We start from the raw sequence: 16150 nt of genomic DNA on the forward strand, positions 1-16150 counted from the left end.
CTGTAATTCCAATTCTGGAATGATACCTGACACTTTCCAGTTTTATTATTTAAATTCTTGGTATTGAATTTATTGAGGTTTATGAACACTCTGGGTGGATCAGTAATTCAGAGCGAATGCTGTTTTTCAAGGCATTTGTTTAAGGCATATTCTCAGTGGCAATACTAACCTGTGTGTACTGTGAAAAGAAAATGCTCATCTTTGTACCATACTGCTGCTATATACACTTCTAAAAAGCTGTTTAAAGAAGAGAAATTTCTCCTTTGAAAACAAAATCATGCAAGCAAAAACAGTTTTTAAATGGCAGGAAAGTCTGCTAGCCCTTTTCTAGGGAGATCAGGTCATTTGTCCAGGCCTGAAAGGACCTAAAATAAACCATTCAGTATGCAGCTGCCTCTGCCTCTTTTTGGTAACGGACACATGGCCCTTGGGTTGGTTTTTTGAGATGTGGTTCTGGAAAGGGGAGGACAGGCTCAGCTCAAATATTAAATACCTTCCTTGGATGCTGCACTTGTACCAATAATGAATAGAATGGAAATGTTGGGTCGAGGGGATGGCAGGGGACAAACACCGACTGCTACCCTGCTACAGTCCTTGTGCTGCTTGAATTTATACTCACTCATTGGAACACCCTTTTTTGGGTGCTCTAACTTCTGTACCTCCTCAGGCAGCTGCAGCACTGAGCTGCCTTGAGCTGTGTCTTTCCCAACAGTGAAAGCTCCCTTTGAGCCAGCACAAAGCCCAAACTGAGCACATCCTCTGGCAGTGAGTGGAAAAGAGTGCCCTCCTCCCCAGAGTGTGCTCTCAGGGGACAGATAATGCACAGGCTTGAGCTGGATTCATCAGTTCTGTTGCTGCAAACTTGCAAAATTACCTTTGCCCTGTCACTGTCCTGTGGGCATGAACAATAAACTGCAATTTGCATATTTTTAACAGTTTTCACACTAATTTGGCTGTATTTTGCTATCTTTTGCACACCCTGTGAGGGTTTGTTGTGTTTTTTTTTTTTTTTTTTTTTTTTTTTACTCCTTGAACTCTCAGTTTATGAGATGTAAATTATTTTCTGTTGAGAGCAATGCTGGAACCTGGTTCTTCAGGGGTGAGTAATGTGAATTCTGCAACCTGAGATTCTCCGAAACTCAGATTAAAAAAGCCAGTGTGATTTCCACTGTGGAGCTGATGGTGAACGGATCATTTCCTGAACGTTGGTGTTTCAGTTTTGTACTGGGTGAGGTGAGGTGTGATTCCTTTACAGACAACTGGAGAAAAGCCTGCACAATTCTTCAAGATTTTTCTATAGTCAAGGATGTGCACAAACTTCCAATTGATTTCCCATTTTAGGCTCCTAGGTATTCACAAACCTTAATTAAATCAAAACAAGTTAGGAGAAAAATGAAAATAAAAAGATCTTTCACGGGTCAAGATCTGCTTACCCTGCATGTAAAACAGTAATGATAGTTTGCTCCAAAACAGTTTTGCACTTCTAATTTACACCAGTAGAGATGATTTCACAAGTGAATTAATTTTTCCTCCGGTGTGCACCATGATTTGCATCTGTCTTGTATTAAACAAGCTGTAAATGTTTACCATAAGACTGACTTAACATTACACGTAGAGCTACTTGGAGTACTTCTAAATTTGAGTGCTATAAATTAACAATTTCCCATTACACTCCACTATTTAATTGGAGCAACTGATGTATTTCCACTGATAAATGCCACTTTCCATTCCAGCAGCAGGCCTTGAAGAACTCTGAGGTGCAGATCTGCAGAGCTGGTCCAGGAGGATGGTGGATGTTCCATCTGCACTCAGGGGACAGCTTGAGGCCAAGTCATGACATTGCCACCAAGTTAATTAACTTGGAAATGTTAAGACAAAACTTTTTCTGTCCCTTCAAAGGTGCCTGATAAGCTGCTTTAACATTGCTTCTGAAAGGAGTGAGTTTTCTACTGGAAGAAGGCAGTAAATTGTAGCTCTGAAGTGCCACAATTATTTTGCAAAGGAAATAAAACCCCATCACTGAGTTATATAGTAGCAGTTGCTGTTCATTGCAGTTTAAATAGTGAGTTAGAAGCAAAAGCCAGATGGGTGAAGGCACCCAGCATGAGTTAACTGTGATAAAAACTGTGAGAACAGTGTAACGAAAGTGCAAAAATACTAAAAATAATTAAAATTTTAAAATAAAAAATATCCTAGGAATACAAACATGGTTTTAAAAAAGGTTTTTAAAGTTAAACTGTTTATAAAATCTGAATCACTTGGTTCTTGTGCAGTCCAGATCATAACACTGAGCACACTTTCTGTTTCCTGTGGCGCTTGGCTTTCTTCATGGCACTCAGTGCAATGCTTGTGGCTTCTTTAAAAACGTTTTCTATGTTCTCACGACATTTTGCTGAGCATTCCAGGTAAATTTCTGCATTAATCTCTTTGCAAGCTGCCTCACCCTGGAAAGAATAAAAAGGTAAGAAAAGATGTAAGTTCAATGGACGAGAGAAGGAAGGTGACTTGGGAAGAAAGGAAATTAATCTGTGCATCTTTGCAATCATGAAGAAAAAGCTGCCTCTGAGTTCAGTGCTAGAGTGTGAGTGGCATTGGTAATAAACTGAAGCACTGTAAATAAACTTGGGTTTTTTCCACTATGCTGAACCAAAGCCTGGCCTAAGAGTTCAGAGCACTAAAGACTCTTGATAGCACAAAAATATTCTCAGTATTGAATTTCTTTAAACTAAATGCTGAGATAGGTACTTAAATGAGGATAAGATGTCTACATGCTGGTATTTTTTCAGGCCTGACCTTAACTATCCAGTGCTGTCACCTTTAGTAAGGAATGTCACATGCAAGAACAGAATCTGCACTGGTGCCTTGCCTTGTGTTGCTGGTGCACATGCAGGAACCTTGACTTTTGCTTTGAAGCATCACAGGGGCTCAGCCAAAATCCTCATAAAAACAAGCGGGTGCCTGCATTTTTCAGCCATGAAATGGAAACAGGCTTGAATCTAAAATATTTCCATGCAATGCTGGTTGTGTGAAGTCACTACAGACAAAGCACAGTGATTTCTTACTTGTGACCTTTTGTTGTCCCTGCAGAGCCAGCCCCCAGGTTTGAATGCTTGTGAGCCCTTTACTCTGAATTCTTCAATCCATGGCTCACAGACTGCATTTATTCATTATAATCTCTGGGAGTGGGGTCAGTTCTGGGGGGAGGGGGGAGTTTCTTCATATTTAAGCAGTTTGTCTCCTTCCAGTTGTTCGCAAGCTGCAGTGGTGGCAGATACTGTTCAGATCCCCTGTGCATGGGAAGCATCACATTGTGTGGCTCAAGGTGCCATCAGCTGTAAAAAACTGAGGTAGAGCATATTTCAGAAGGAATAAACAACTGGGAGGGCTCACATAGGAGACAACACTTGTATAACATGTGGATCCTTGAGTTTAACTGCATGAAGCCTCAGCAGACTGGCCAGAAGTGTCTGTTGCTTGCCTGGAACCTCTCTCATGTGAGGACAATGAAGGGATTTATTCATGCAAACAAGGGACAATCTGCAACTGTTCAGTGACAGGCTGGGACCTCATCCTGTGTGCAAGGGAGACAAACTAAAAGGCCCAGCATAGTTTCATGGTGATGCAGTTGCAGTTTATTTTCCTGCTGTTTAGAAGAAGTGGTGATTCACTCAAGGTCTTAGTGCACTTGACCCCCTTCCCTAGACGTGTGTCTCAGTTTGAAAGCTGCTGCTCTTGCTCTGAGGTGAGAGGAGAAAGATGGCTTTGTAGTTCAGAAAAAAGAAAAAGAAAAATGGGAGGACCAAGCAGAAAGGTCTCGTGTGACATGGAACAAGCTGTTCCATCAGTGTTTCTCCTGTACCTGGGACAGCTATGCCAGTGACGTAACACTACTCATAAATCTCACTGCTTCATCATACTTAGAGAAAATGATAATATGCTGTTTACTTAAGATTACTTTAGAGACTTCAAAGAACAGTCTCTTATGTCAGAGAAACCTTGCAGATGTTCTTGCTAATGGCCTTGTAAGGATTTATTTTTAAGTAGAATTTGCAAAACATATTTATTCCAAAGCTGTCAGTGTATTTAATACTGGAATGTGTTTCCTAACATCTCCACTCTTTATCACAGTACTGACCACAGCACCAGTGATGGCTGCAATGTAGGCTCATAACAATTATGGAGGAAGTCCAGCAAACTTGTTAAGGCTTACAAACTTGTAACAGTAATAATCCAGCTGTTAAAGAAGAATGAGATGTAATGAGCATAGAATCCAGAAAATTGTGTCCTTTAAAACTGCTCATATTTCTCTCTACTTTGGCATTAAACTGGGTGGTGATTTAATCACTTCCAAAAAGAAAACCAGAAACAGAAACCTCTCTTAGTGCTGCCAATCATTTCTTTCCCCGGCTCACCTAATTTTGCAGTGTCTGTGATCACAGCTGTGAGGAGCAATGCCATCATGTGCTTTATCTCCACCACTTCAGGAACGCTGAAGTTTACCTGGTTGTAGGTGATGGGTTCCTGCCTGGCAGCCCTGAGCTTGCGCAGCTGCTCCTTGTCCTTGCGAAGATCTGTCTTGCAGCCGATCAGCACGAGCGGGACACCCCGGCAGAAGTGATTCACTTCAGGATACCACTGGGGGTAGAAAAACAAAACTTTTACATCTGGCTTTTATTTTGTTGTTTGTTTCCTGAAATCAAAACAATAAAGCCAAGCAGTATTTAATGTAAGCTGCAGTTTCAGAGTTTTTGAGTTAGCCTAGTGCGGGGCCAACACGCACTATTTATATCCTAGAAATGTTTAAAAGTTCTACCCAAAGTCATCTGCTTTATAAAAACAGAGTGGCATCTGTCTCTATGCCAAAATCTTTATTCACCATCTGTTTAAATTCTGAGGAGCTCGTCTAAAGTCACATTTAAAAACAGAATTTGGACTAAGCAAGAATTAAGTTTTGCTTTGTTTTCCTGGTCCTATGTCCAAAAATGCTTTGGAGTGTTACAGAAATCCCAGCACAGATAAGTGGTTGCTCTCACATCTCCCCTGCAACTAAATACACATGTGATGGAAGTAGTCTTGGACTCTAAGATGTGCAAAGCTGGTTATATGACACTGCTGCAGATAAAGCAGTGATTTCATTGCTGGGGTTTGATCTCTTTAGTGAGAGTCAACCTCAGTTCTGAGCACTTAGAAGCCATGGAGAGGTGAGCCTCAGGTCTAAGGTCTGTGACCTGCAGCTCAACACATGATGAGTGATCTGGGCATCTACACACCCAGGGCAGAGGACACCAAAAGCCCCAGCATTCCCAACCTGACATCTTGTCATATATCAGCCATGTGTAATGCATTTAGAAGCCTCTTACCTTGGCTGCTACATTATCATAGCTAGTGGGGTTCATGACATCGTAACAAATTAACACGACATTGGTGTTCTGGTAAGAAAGAGGCCGTAGCCGATCGTAGTCCTCCTGCCCTGAAATACACAGGATGGTTTGGATGAAGAAATCTCTGTCCTGAACAGGCAGAACAATGGGGATATGTACAGACACATACTTGAGATCAAGAACAATGGTACTATAATTGCACAGACTGCAAGTTTTTCATAGTTGTAAAATCCCTTGAGTACAGGAGCTTTCCCCTCACTGACAAAATTGATGGTTTAGAATACAGAACACATCCTTGGCAGGTTTTAATAAGCAGCCTGCTTTGTCCACTTGCTGAGGACTTAGAAACAGTTCTAAAAACTGACTGCCAAGTTGCTGCTCAAAAATAAAGTCATCAAGAGGAGTCTGACAATTATTATTAAATATTTTCTTTGACCATGGCAGTCCCCAAAATCATTTGCACATGTGATGCTGTGAGAAGAAAAAACCCTGTATTTGCTACACAGGAATGGTGAAGTAGAAACCTTAGTGGCAAACTTGCTTTTCCCAGCCTGGTGAGCTGAGAGGAAGCAGTGATTAGACACAGGATTGTACAAGCCATGCTGCAGCATGAGCCAGGCTTAACTGGCTTTTGAAGCAGGACTCCCCAGCAGATCCAAGGGAATTCTGCTGAATTCTGGAAAGGCAGGAGATTTGCCATACTTTTGATTAGGGATATTCTAGCACGTGATGTGACAAGAGGAAGCTGATTTGCTTCAGACCTGTACTCTTCCCCTTACAATAATCACTGTGCCAGGGTCTGAAGGTGTCTTGCTTTGACAGATTAAGTTCAAGCATGCAGTAATTCCCAGATACAGCTGGTAGCTCAGGAAAAAAAAAAACAAACACAGTCTTTTTCATTTAATAATGAAGAAAGCATGATTCAAGTAGTCTGTAGAAGGTGTATTGTCATCTGAATTCTGGAATCAGGTACATGTCTGCGATGTACTGAATTTCCTCGAGGAGAACTGGGAATGCTGTTCCTTCCCACTATCACCACAACACACACACAGCCCAGAAACTGCCCTACAGGGAACTTGCACACCTCAAATCTTCATGTTGATATTTCAAATGAAGGAATGCAGAAAATTTCAGAGTGTCCCAACTTTACAGCAATAATTCCTTCTCTGGCACCTGCCTCAGTCTGAAGTCACGTACTCATCACTTGATATTTTTGTTTCCAGTCTGAATAACTGCAGATACCAGAAGGCCAATAGTACTACAATATTTTTCTTCCTCCCTTAATTTAAATGATTGGTTGAGATACAATTTATTCCAAGGCAATCCCTGCTGGACAAGCCATTTCTCAGTTTGCCTGAGATGTTTGTACAATGGGAATCTTGGATTTGGACCATTTTGTATTTGAGCTTCCACGAGAGCCGTGTGCTCTGTGGGGAGGTGCAGAACAAAGAGGGATTGATCCCTCAGGGTTTAATCCAGAAATAATACACAATTGACATACTTATGCATGTTGTATAAACATTCAGAGCAAAGACTGTACTGCTTATCCCTTCTTATTCTCTCAATCCATCTACTTGTTTGCAACCGATTCGCCATTTTGTTGCTGAGATAATCCCTTAAATGCCTTAAACACATCAGGTGCCAAATTTTTTTTTCCTCATAACTTCCTCTAGTGCTGTGTAAAGTTTTCCTTGTTGAAGTTCAGGCCTCTGAATTTCTAACAACATAGCTTGTAAAATTAAAAGGTCCTCTGAGTTGCTGTTGGTAATTTGTGAGGCAGACAGAGCTGTCCTGTGGGGAGAAACATGTTTGCCTAGAATAAGAACAAACCTCTAAATTCACACTCTCCTGGACGGGATAACAGAAAAAGTGTTTTTGATTATGCAACACAATATCTTGTATTGCAAGTCAAAAACTATAGATAAGCCCTAGTGAACTGCTCCTTCATCCCCAAATCCAGCTTAGCAGTTACTGGTTTTTAAGCAAACAATAAATGCATGAGAAAATGCTGCATAAAACACAGCTCCATGTGCATTTGGAGTGTTGGATGCAGCGTGCAGAGCAGGATGGGGTGCAGAGAGCAGAGGGGGAAGGTGAGGTGGCAATTGCTTAAGCTGTTAGAGTCGGGTGGTTGCAGCTCTCAGGGGGAAGGAGAAGGAAGCTGCTCTTTAGGAGCTCAGATGCAGCTCCTCAGCTGCTGAGGACGTAACGGGACCCAGATCAAGCTGTGTCTAAACATAGACATCCCCCTCTGAAAACAATCCCTTTCACCCCCTGTCCTCAAGTGCTGCTGCTGAAATGCAAGAAAGGGCCTGGGAGGCTTTTTTTTCTCTGTAAAGCTGCTTAGTCTGTGGTCAGAGTTAACTTGGCACAGATTTAGGTCTTTTTACTAAAAGAGTTTTTAAAAGGAGGAACAAGGGTGAACCTAAGTAGTAACTCAAGGTCTATGTAAAGCCCTGTGTGTGCTTCCTCAAACACAAGTAGCTGTTTTCTTTCCCCAGTTAGCACAAAACATGCTGTGGAGGAGTTACTTAAGTATCTGCCTATGTGTGAGCACATCTGTGACCCCTCTGTCTCCCTCAATTCATTGTACCTTCCATCAGGGACTTTGGGTTTTTCTAATGACAAAACTCCACCCAACAGAATTCACCTAAAATTTGCTAATTCTCTGCCAAGCTCCCAGTCCTGTGTGCCTCTGAGAGATGCTGTGTAACCACATCCCTGCAGTCAGGCCCTGGTGATGGCTGAGGGTGAACAGAAGTGAAACCACAGGTCTCTGTCTCATGTGCATGTTCACCTCTGTCTGTTCTTCCTTACCCCTTTGCCCATTTATCACCAAAGTACCAGCCTGTGAGCACTTGCCAGCTATGTTTCTTTTTTCCTATTTAGTTTAAAACAAATTGGGAGACATTCTTGGCAGGAAGAAAACTGGTAGAAGAGGACACTTGGGGCAGGAGGGGCACATGTCAATTTAAAAACTGGGTTTTTTTTCTTACTCCAGCATGACTTCCCTCTCAAAGTTATGAGAAACTATTCTTGCATTCACTGGCTTTTAAAATTTCTCTGAAGACCTTGTGCTTCTGTCATCAGAGACGTGAAAAACCTCACTGGAGGCCTTGCATGTGCTTCCTGTCAGGCAGAGCAAGTACCCACAGTGATGAGGCATTGCTTCCTCCCCAGCCCAGCAGTGCTTTGCTGTCTGCTCTGAGGAACTTCTGCACCAGGAATTGAGTCTCGTGTCTGAACTGCACCTAGAGCATCCACACTGCTCCCTTGGCATGGAAAAACTACAGTTATTTACCTCTCAGTGCCTTTGCTCTGTCAAGAACAGCTGGAAATGGAAACTTCTAATTGAAAAAGCAACTGCAAAGGCTGTTTGCAGATCAGAAAAGTGACATTACAAAGCCTTTTACACATTGCATATGTGTACCACCAACTTCCTACAACAGCAAGAAGTGTTTGATGAGGAAGACACAGTAGCACAGTACAAAACTCTCACCAAAAATTCTTTTTCTGGTACATTTTAGACTAATCCCTTAGTTAATTAAGTTCATTTGTTACCAAAATTCTTGTCAAGAAACTAATATATTTTGTATCTTGAAACAAAAGTTTGTTTCTTAAGCTTTTTGTTTGTGTCCTCCTTCCTCAGTAGGCAGGACAAGCTCAAAGGTTTGAGCTGCACAGGACTTGACAATACAAAGAACCCTTCCAAATTTAAACAGTCCATGGAGCTGAACCTGTCCTTTACCTTTCCATGATGCTGAAGTACACCCAGCTCTATTTAGTGCTGCTCCAAGCAAGACCCTAAAAATACACAACTCTTGGTCCTAGCCTAACCTCAAGGAACTCAACATCAGTTTTGTACTATTAAAAACAGGATGAGATTAAAATGTTTGCTCAAGTGACTCCTTCCTCTAGCAAAACTTCCAGTTACAGAAAGAGGCTGAAAAACTGCTTGAATTGGAGCTCGACAAAGTTTACAGATATGTAACATAAAACTATGTAAGCAGCTTTGAAACAGAACCAAAATTCAGGTTTTACCCCCTCCCAGTCAAATGTCTTAACCCAAATGACAATCTCCCTGCTTTCTTTCTTGCTGTGTCTTACAGAAAGCGAAAGAAATTTAACAGGAAGGGAGGAGACAAGTGTCAACAGCCTCAAGAAACTTGAAGCCTTGTGGACATGATGCTGTTTTGGGAGGTGAAAAATGTCAGGTTTCAAGGTTTCCAGATGAGAGATGGAAAGCAATTGCTCTTTCACGGCAACAATGGCAGTTCCACTTCCCAAAGTGTCTCCCAAGATACAAAATGCACCCTCCCTGTTCTTCAGTGGAGCAGTGCTACAGTTCAAATCAGTTTTTACACCTGTGAATTCAATGTGGAAGGTACATACTCCCTGATAGTTACATGCATGAACAAGACATGGGATAATGGTTTTAAACTAACAGATTTGCAATAGATACAAAGGAGAATTTTTTCACAACGAGGCACAGGCTGCCCAGAGAAGCTGTGGTTGCTCTATCCATGAAAACATTCAAGGTCAGCTTGGACAGGGCTCTGAGCAACCTGATCTAGTTAAAGATGTCCTAGGGGCTGAACTAGATGATCTTTAAAGGTCCCTTTCCACCCAAACTGTCCTGATTCTGCAATAAGCCACCAGCACCAGGCTCAACCCAGCTCCCTGGGCTGCTGGTGGCTGCAGGTCTTGTGCAGAGCTGAACTCTGAGACACAAGGAGCTGTGCACTCATGCCAGGCTCAGGAGAGCACAGTGCCCAGCCTACTGCCATCTCCAGATCCAGGCTGTGTTCCTTCCAGCCTGGAAGAGACTCCAAAGGCAAATGCTGGAATGTGTGGCACAGAAATTTTAAATGAGAACTAGAAACCATGTGACAGGCAAAAACTCCACACTGACAGCAAACAAACATAAAAATTACAAGTGCAAAGGCATGTTCCTTGTGCCAACACCCTGTATTAAGGAAATCCCTCTTTGGCTGCTCACACCAGATTCCTGTCCTTCTCTTTTCCTCCAAGACTTAGACCCAAACCCTTTGCCATTCAGTAGAAGGTATGTTATCCCAACTAAATGGACTTAGTACAGTAAGACTGACACAAGACACGTTGGCAAATTGGGTGCTCAGGATCTTACTACACTGTAGTAAAAATTAGCAGTGAAATTCACTTTTAGATTAAAAGTCTTTCAAATTATGTTTTCAGCTATCACGTGCAGTGTGCAAGAAGGTAAGTGTGTTTTATTACTATTAAAAATTACTGGATTCAGTTCTTATTTGTCTTGGTGTAAATTTGGAACAACTCCACAGGCTTGAACTGAAACAGATGATTCACACTGAGCTGGAACAGGGCACGTGTCAATTTTAGGGTTCATTTAGGAACACAGCTGGATAAGAGAGTCTGGGAACGTTGAGTGGAGTTGAACACAAACCATTTCACAAGTTCCCCAAATGAACCTAAACAACTATCAGAATCTTCAAATAACTTTTACTGCCACAGCCTTTTGATTTTGAACACAAACCAGCCTTTTTCTCCTTCCCTATTCAATCACACATGGCAGCAGATTAAAATACTTTCCTGGTTGATTGTATTATGCTTTGCATCTGGGAATTGGGATTTTAATACTTCCAGATATGTTTGCTATTTGATATTTCTGAATTAATTGGGTTGTTAAGATAATGAATGAGTCGATGACCAGAACTGCCATTAGACAATTGATCCTTTTTTTTTACTGGAAAGCACATTGATACATTACCATTCAACAGGTAATGCTGCTTGGTTTGTTTGCACTTTGGTCACTAGCAGTCTTACTTGCAATGCTATGGTTAAACTAAGCTGGTAGAGAAGCAATTTGAAAATCTGACCATCTTTACAGTCTTCAAATATTGGTCTGGTTTAAGCTGACACTGAAAAAACTGCTGGAACAGAAATGGGCGCACATTCACCAGAGCAACATTTTACAGTAGTAGAGTTTCTGCTTATTTGCCTGAAGTTACGAAAGGCTGGGCCGGGTTTGGGCTCAGTCCCAGGCCAGTGTCCCTGGTGGTGCCATCGCCGTGGCCGCACGGGAGCTGGGATGGGGAAAATGGAACCCCTTACCTGCGGTGTCGTACAGGTTCAGGGTGACCTCCTTCTTCCCCACCGTCACGCTCGTCGTGTACTTCTCGAAAACAGAGGGCGCGTATTGCTGCAAAGGGAGGAGAACGATCTCGATGATCTCTGAGGCCTTTTCCAACCTTATGGACTCCGCGATTGTGAGAAGCGGTGCTGGCGGGACCCAGGGGGTTGAGGGCAGGCCCGCGTCCCCCAGCCCCGCGGAGGTGACAGCCCCTCACCTCGGGGAAGGAGCCCTTGGCGTACACCATCAGCAGCGATGTCTTTCCGCAGCCTCCGTCGCCCACGACCACCACCTTCACCTCCTTCCTGCCCGACGGGACGGCCGTGGGGCCGCGGGGCCGCTCCGCCGCGCCCTCGGGCACGGCCCCGTTGGCCGCTTCCATGAAGTGGAGGGGAGCGGAGCGGGTCCGCTGAGGGCGCAGCGCGGCCAGGACGCGGCTCCGGCTCCCCTCAGCGCCCGGGGCGGGCACAGCCGCCCGCGCCCCGCCGGGGATTGGTCGCGACGCGGCCGCCGCCGCCTCAGGTGCCGCGGGGCCCCGCCCGGACCCCCCGGAACACCGGGGGAGCCTTGCCCGGGCCTCATGGCGGGGTCGCAGCCTCGGGAAGGCCCCTCAGCGCCGCGTCCCCTCAGAGCCACCGGCGGCTGCTCCGCCCGTCTCTCCGGGCGGCCCTCGGGGCTCCGTCCCCCGAGACCCGCCGGGCCCCGTCCCTCTGCCCTTTCACCCGTACACCCCGTGCCCATTTATTGATTTATTTATTCCCGTTCCATCTGTCGCCACAGGGAGCCCCGGCCAGCGCTGAGGGACCGCTCCAGTTCGACGCCGATGTGTGTGGGGTCCCGAAGGCCGAGCCGTGCCAGGGCGGGCAGAGCGCCCGAGGCACCCCCGGAAAGGCACCTTGGTGCTGGCACTGGCAGAGACCCGCTGCTTGTTTTCTACTGATTTATTGCTTGGGGTAAGAATCGACAGCTCTGCTCATCATCTGCTCGCCACCCAAGGTGAGCGGCAATGAAAATAACTGGAATTTCTCGTTTTAATTGCAGAGATCTGGTGGCCTCAGGCTTCCACGCGGCACTTTTTTTTTTTTTTTTTTTTTTTTTTTGGTACCGTGGAACGCAGGGGATCACAACAGCTGGATTGTGTCTGGCTCCGATGCACAGGTCAGGTGAGTGACACTGAGTTTTGGACAGAGCTGCTCAGGTGCAAATCTACCACCATTCAGAAAAAAAAAAAAAAATAACACGTTTCTTTCCTGGCAGCAATTAGCACTGTGCTCCATCTTAAGTAAGTTTGTTTTTAAGAAATAAAAATTTCCTCTTTTTTTTTTTTTTTTAAATACCACTTGTGGAAATAGCAACAAACCCCTAAGGACATGCTCAGGCGTAGCAAGACTTATTTAATTCAACTGAGGAAAAAAAACAACCCAAACCACCAATCGAGTAGGGCTTTTCATTTTCCCCTGCGCAGTTGTGTCACTAGATGGCCTTCCAGACCAAATACAAACACCACTGCACTCGAGTAAGGAGGATCCTGCTTTGTGCACCGGGCAAACAAAAAGCTAGAAAAGGATATTTCTGCAAGAGATAAGAGGAAGGACCTTTAATACCCAATAAATTGTCATATAATTCAATTTATAATAATAAATTGTGGTCAAATTCACCATTTTACTGAGGAAAAAGTTGATGCAAGCACGTAGAAATTGTCCAAAAAATGCTTTACGAGCTACAGTCTTATGAATCTTATCTGGAACACAGGAAAAGCCATCAGCTCCTGTGCATTGTAATGGCTGAGAGCATTCCAATGGCACAAGAATGGATGGGCCAGGAAAGAATTTGTTTTATCCTGGAATGATTTATTTGGTCCTGGCTCAAACCCAGTATCACACTATGTAAGGTACAATCAGCAGGAAGAGTTAACAGTCTTTCTGTAACTGAAGAATTCGGGTTTGGGGTTTTTTTTCAAGTCATTTATTGCCATAAGGGGGATTTTTGGGGGGATAAAAGTATTTTGTGGTTCATTATTAATTTGTGGGAATTTGCTTTTTCTTTTTGGGTTTTTTCCAAGTCTCGAAAAACAATATTTACGTTTTTCAAAGCTTTGTCTCCTTGTACATTTTATACTTAAGGAAACTTTTAGATTGGTACACCTTTAGATTTGGGATGAAACAACATAAAATGAGCAGATTACAAATAGAACTGCAAACACTCCAAAGACTGTTTTAAAGCAATGGATGTTGTACTTGTAATGAGTCAACTCAGTATGGGTGAAGTACAACATTTCAGTGACTCAGGTACTTAATTTTAATTAACAGCTATGCAAAGCTTCAGGCATATCATTTGGGTTTGGGCAAAAGCTGAGCCTGTTTTGCTGACTGCAAAAAAGGCAAAATCTAAAATGGAATTGTGACACTGATTTAAATGGAAGAAGACTCAACCTTCTATTAGTGAAATTCAAATCTAATCATTACTAATTGCAGGTGTCCTTCTCTAGTCCAGTTTTGGCCTGTATATTGATTTTGGCATAAGTTCTTTCATCAAAAGCTTACACATCTGCAGCTCAAGGGTCAGTGTGTGTGTGGAGACTCTCAATGAGCACAACAAACCAGGGCATTAGTGGGGTATGGAAAATTTCTGTGCTCCAATCTTGGTGCCAATTTGTTGCTTCATGATTGCCAAGGAAGAAGTTAGGAAGAAGTGAAAAGATAGCACACTGCTTAGGAAAACTGCTGGGAGTCTGTGATTTCTTAAAGAAACTTTAACACTCTAGAAGGTATTGATTGGTAATTCAGGTTAGTTATGAAAACACTCAAAAAAAGACTCACAGATTAGGTTCAATATTGTTTGCACACACCATCTGCTGCATGCTCATGTTGTTTATTTGGAAACACAAACTGGACAAGAATGGGGACCTGTTCTTCCTTATTGTTTTCAGAACTATGATTTGAAATACACTTAATTTCTTTCCTCATAACTCAGACCCTAGTTTACAAAGACTTCAACATAAGAACAACTAATGCCATTTATGTCCAAGGAAATATTAATAAACTTAGTTAAGAAAGTGCATAACAAGACAGAGCCTTAAATATTTATTTTTTGACATTACCAGTGACATTAATTATTTATGTTTTCAGCTATGAATTCCCACTACAGCATGTACTGAGAAACAGCAATGCCTTGAAAAATTCTCAATAAGAAAGACAGACCCTAAGGAATGGGATTTACCAAGTAAGTCAAGTGAATCTGATAAATTTCAGATGTTGCACAAGGACAACAATTGCTTGTCATGTGCACACAGACTCTTACTGAGGGAGAGTCTCTGCCCCACAGAATTTAGTATGGACAAGGCACAGGATGAAGGGGGAATTATGATGTGGGAGAGCTGAACTGTCCCTGCATACAGCACACATTTCTGGAGACAGAATCGGTGTGAGAGGAGAAGCCTATGACAAACCAAGTGTATACTAGTCAAGGTAATTCCTCCTGTTTACAGAACAAATGAACAAAATTGTTTCTCAGTTGTGCTTTTGCTCACATTGCCAACACTGCTCTGACCCTCACTAAACCCTCCACACAATATCCAAAATCAAAGCTCCCCCGTGTCCTTGACTTTCAGCTGCTTCTCAGTCTCCATTTCTGCAGTGTTTCTTACTGTTCCTCTCACACATGCAGAGCTCAACCATCTGGTCCTCATGGCCTGATATTTTACACACATGCCCCCACCCTGAAAAATCCCTTGGGCCACATGATTCACCATCTATTCAAACCTTGCCATGTGCCTGGTTTTTTTTGTGTAGCAGCTCCTACTGATGTAAATCTCTTGTTCCATAAGGACTCTCAATTGCCTTTTTCACTGAAGGCAAGGTGGCTGCAACACCTGCCAGTCTCTGAGACGTTTAACCAAACCTAAAACATTATTACACTGTTTGGCTGAGTAGGAGCCATATTTTTTTCCCAGTGGGAAGTGCTGCCAGAAAGGCATTAACTTTCCAGACTATTAAGTAATATGGAAAAATTATATTTCAATAAGAAAATTTCCTTTCCGCCTTTTCATGCCTTAGAAATAGTTCCTGTTTCACTTGGCTCAAGTAGCCCCTGCACTAAATCAGTGCAGAAATTTTTGGATAAACTCTATGTAAAATCCGTTCAAATGCTACCAGCAAGTTCAGAGGCTTGGGAAAGAAAACAGGACAAGGGTCTGCAAGGGGAGGTGTGAGACAAATTAAGACACACAACTCAGCAAGCTCAGCAGAGACTATTCAGGCACTCTGATGCAGTTTGGACAAACTTTATTCATAAACCACACACTCACAACTACCTGGTGAGCAGCTATTTATAGAGAAGACAAACTGTTTCTTGGTTATTTTCTCTGGTATTCTTTAAATCAGGGGTGCCACAGTATGGTCTACCTGATACATACATGGCCAACCTGCTTTGTTTTGAATTTCACCTTTCATTAGAAACTGAGTTCTTGGCTTTGCAGTTGTGGGGGGAAACCACCCCATTTTACAAACCTGAAGTAAATCAATCATCTCATCCTTATGCAGTAGGTGCTTAGAGGCAATTTCAAATTTCTGTTGATCACTAAAGCATGAACTCTCAAGCCAAATTCTGTTGTGAAAAATGGGTAACACAAGGTTAGGATCAT

General features: G+C 43.0%; 1 protein-coding gene across 2 annotated transcripts; it reads right to left on the bottom strand.

Moving 5' to 3' along the window:
• Positions 1–32: 32 nt before the first annotated feature.
• RHOF (ras homolog family member F, filopodia associated) lies at positions 33–13778 on the bottom strand. Of its 2 annotated transcripts, XR_009933747.1 has the most exons (6): positions 11726–13778; positions 11490–11577; positions 5361–5470; positions 4501–4635; positions 3063–3342; positions 2308–2444 (listed from the first exon to the last, which is right to left on the bottom strand). XR_009933747.1 is itself a non-coding variant. In XM_062504423.1 (5 exons), the coding sequence occupies exons 1-5, from the start codon at positions 11888–11890 to the stop codon at positions 2280–2282; spliced, it is 663 nt and encodes a 220-aa protein (XP_062360407.1). In that variant the 5' UTR covers positions 11891–13772; the 3' UTR covers positions 33–2279. The 2 variants fall into 2 exon arrangements, 1 of the variants encoding a protein (XP_062360407.1); XM_062504423.1 differs by lacking the exon at positions 3063–3342 and having other exon boundaries at positions 33–2444; positions 11726–13772.
• Between the last annotated feature and the right edge of the window lie 2372 nt (positions 13779–16150).

Source organism: Cinclus cinclus, chromosome 17 (assembly GCF_963662255.1).
Source record: "Cinclus cinclus chromosome 17, bCinCin1.1, whole genome shotgun sequence".
NCBI classification, from domain to species: domain Eukaryota; kingdom Metazoa; phylum Chordata; class Aves; order Passeriformes; family Cinclidae; genus Cinclus; species Cinclus cinclus.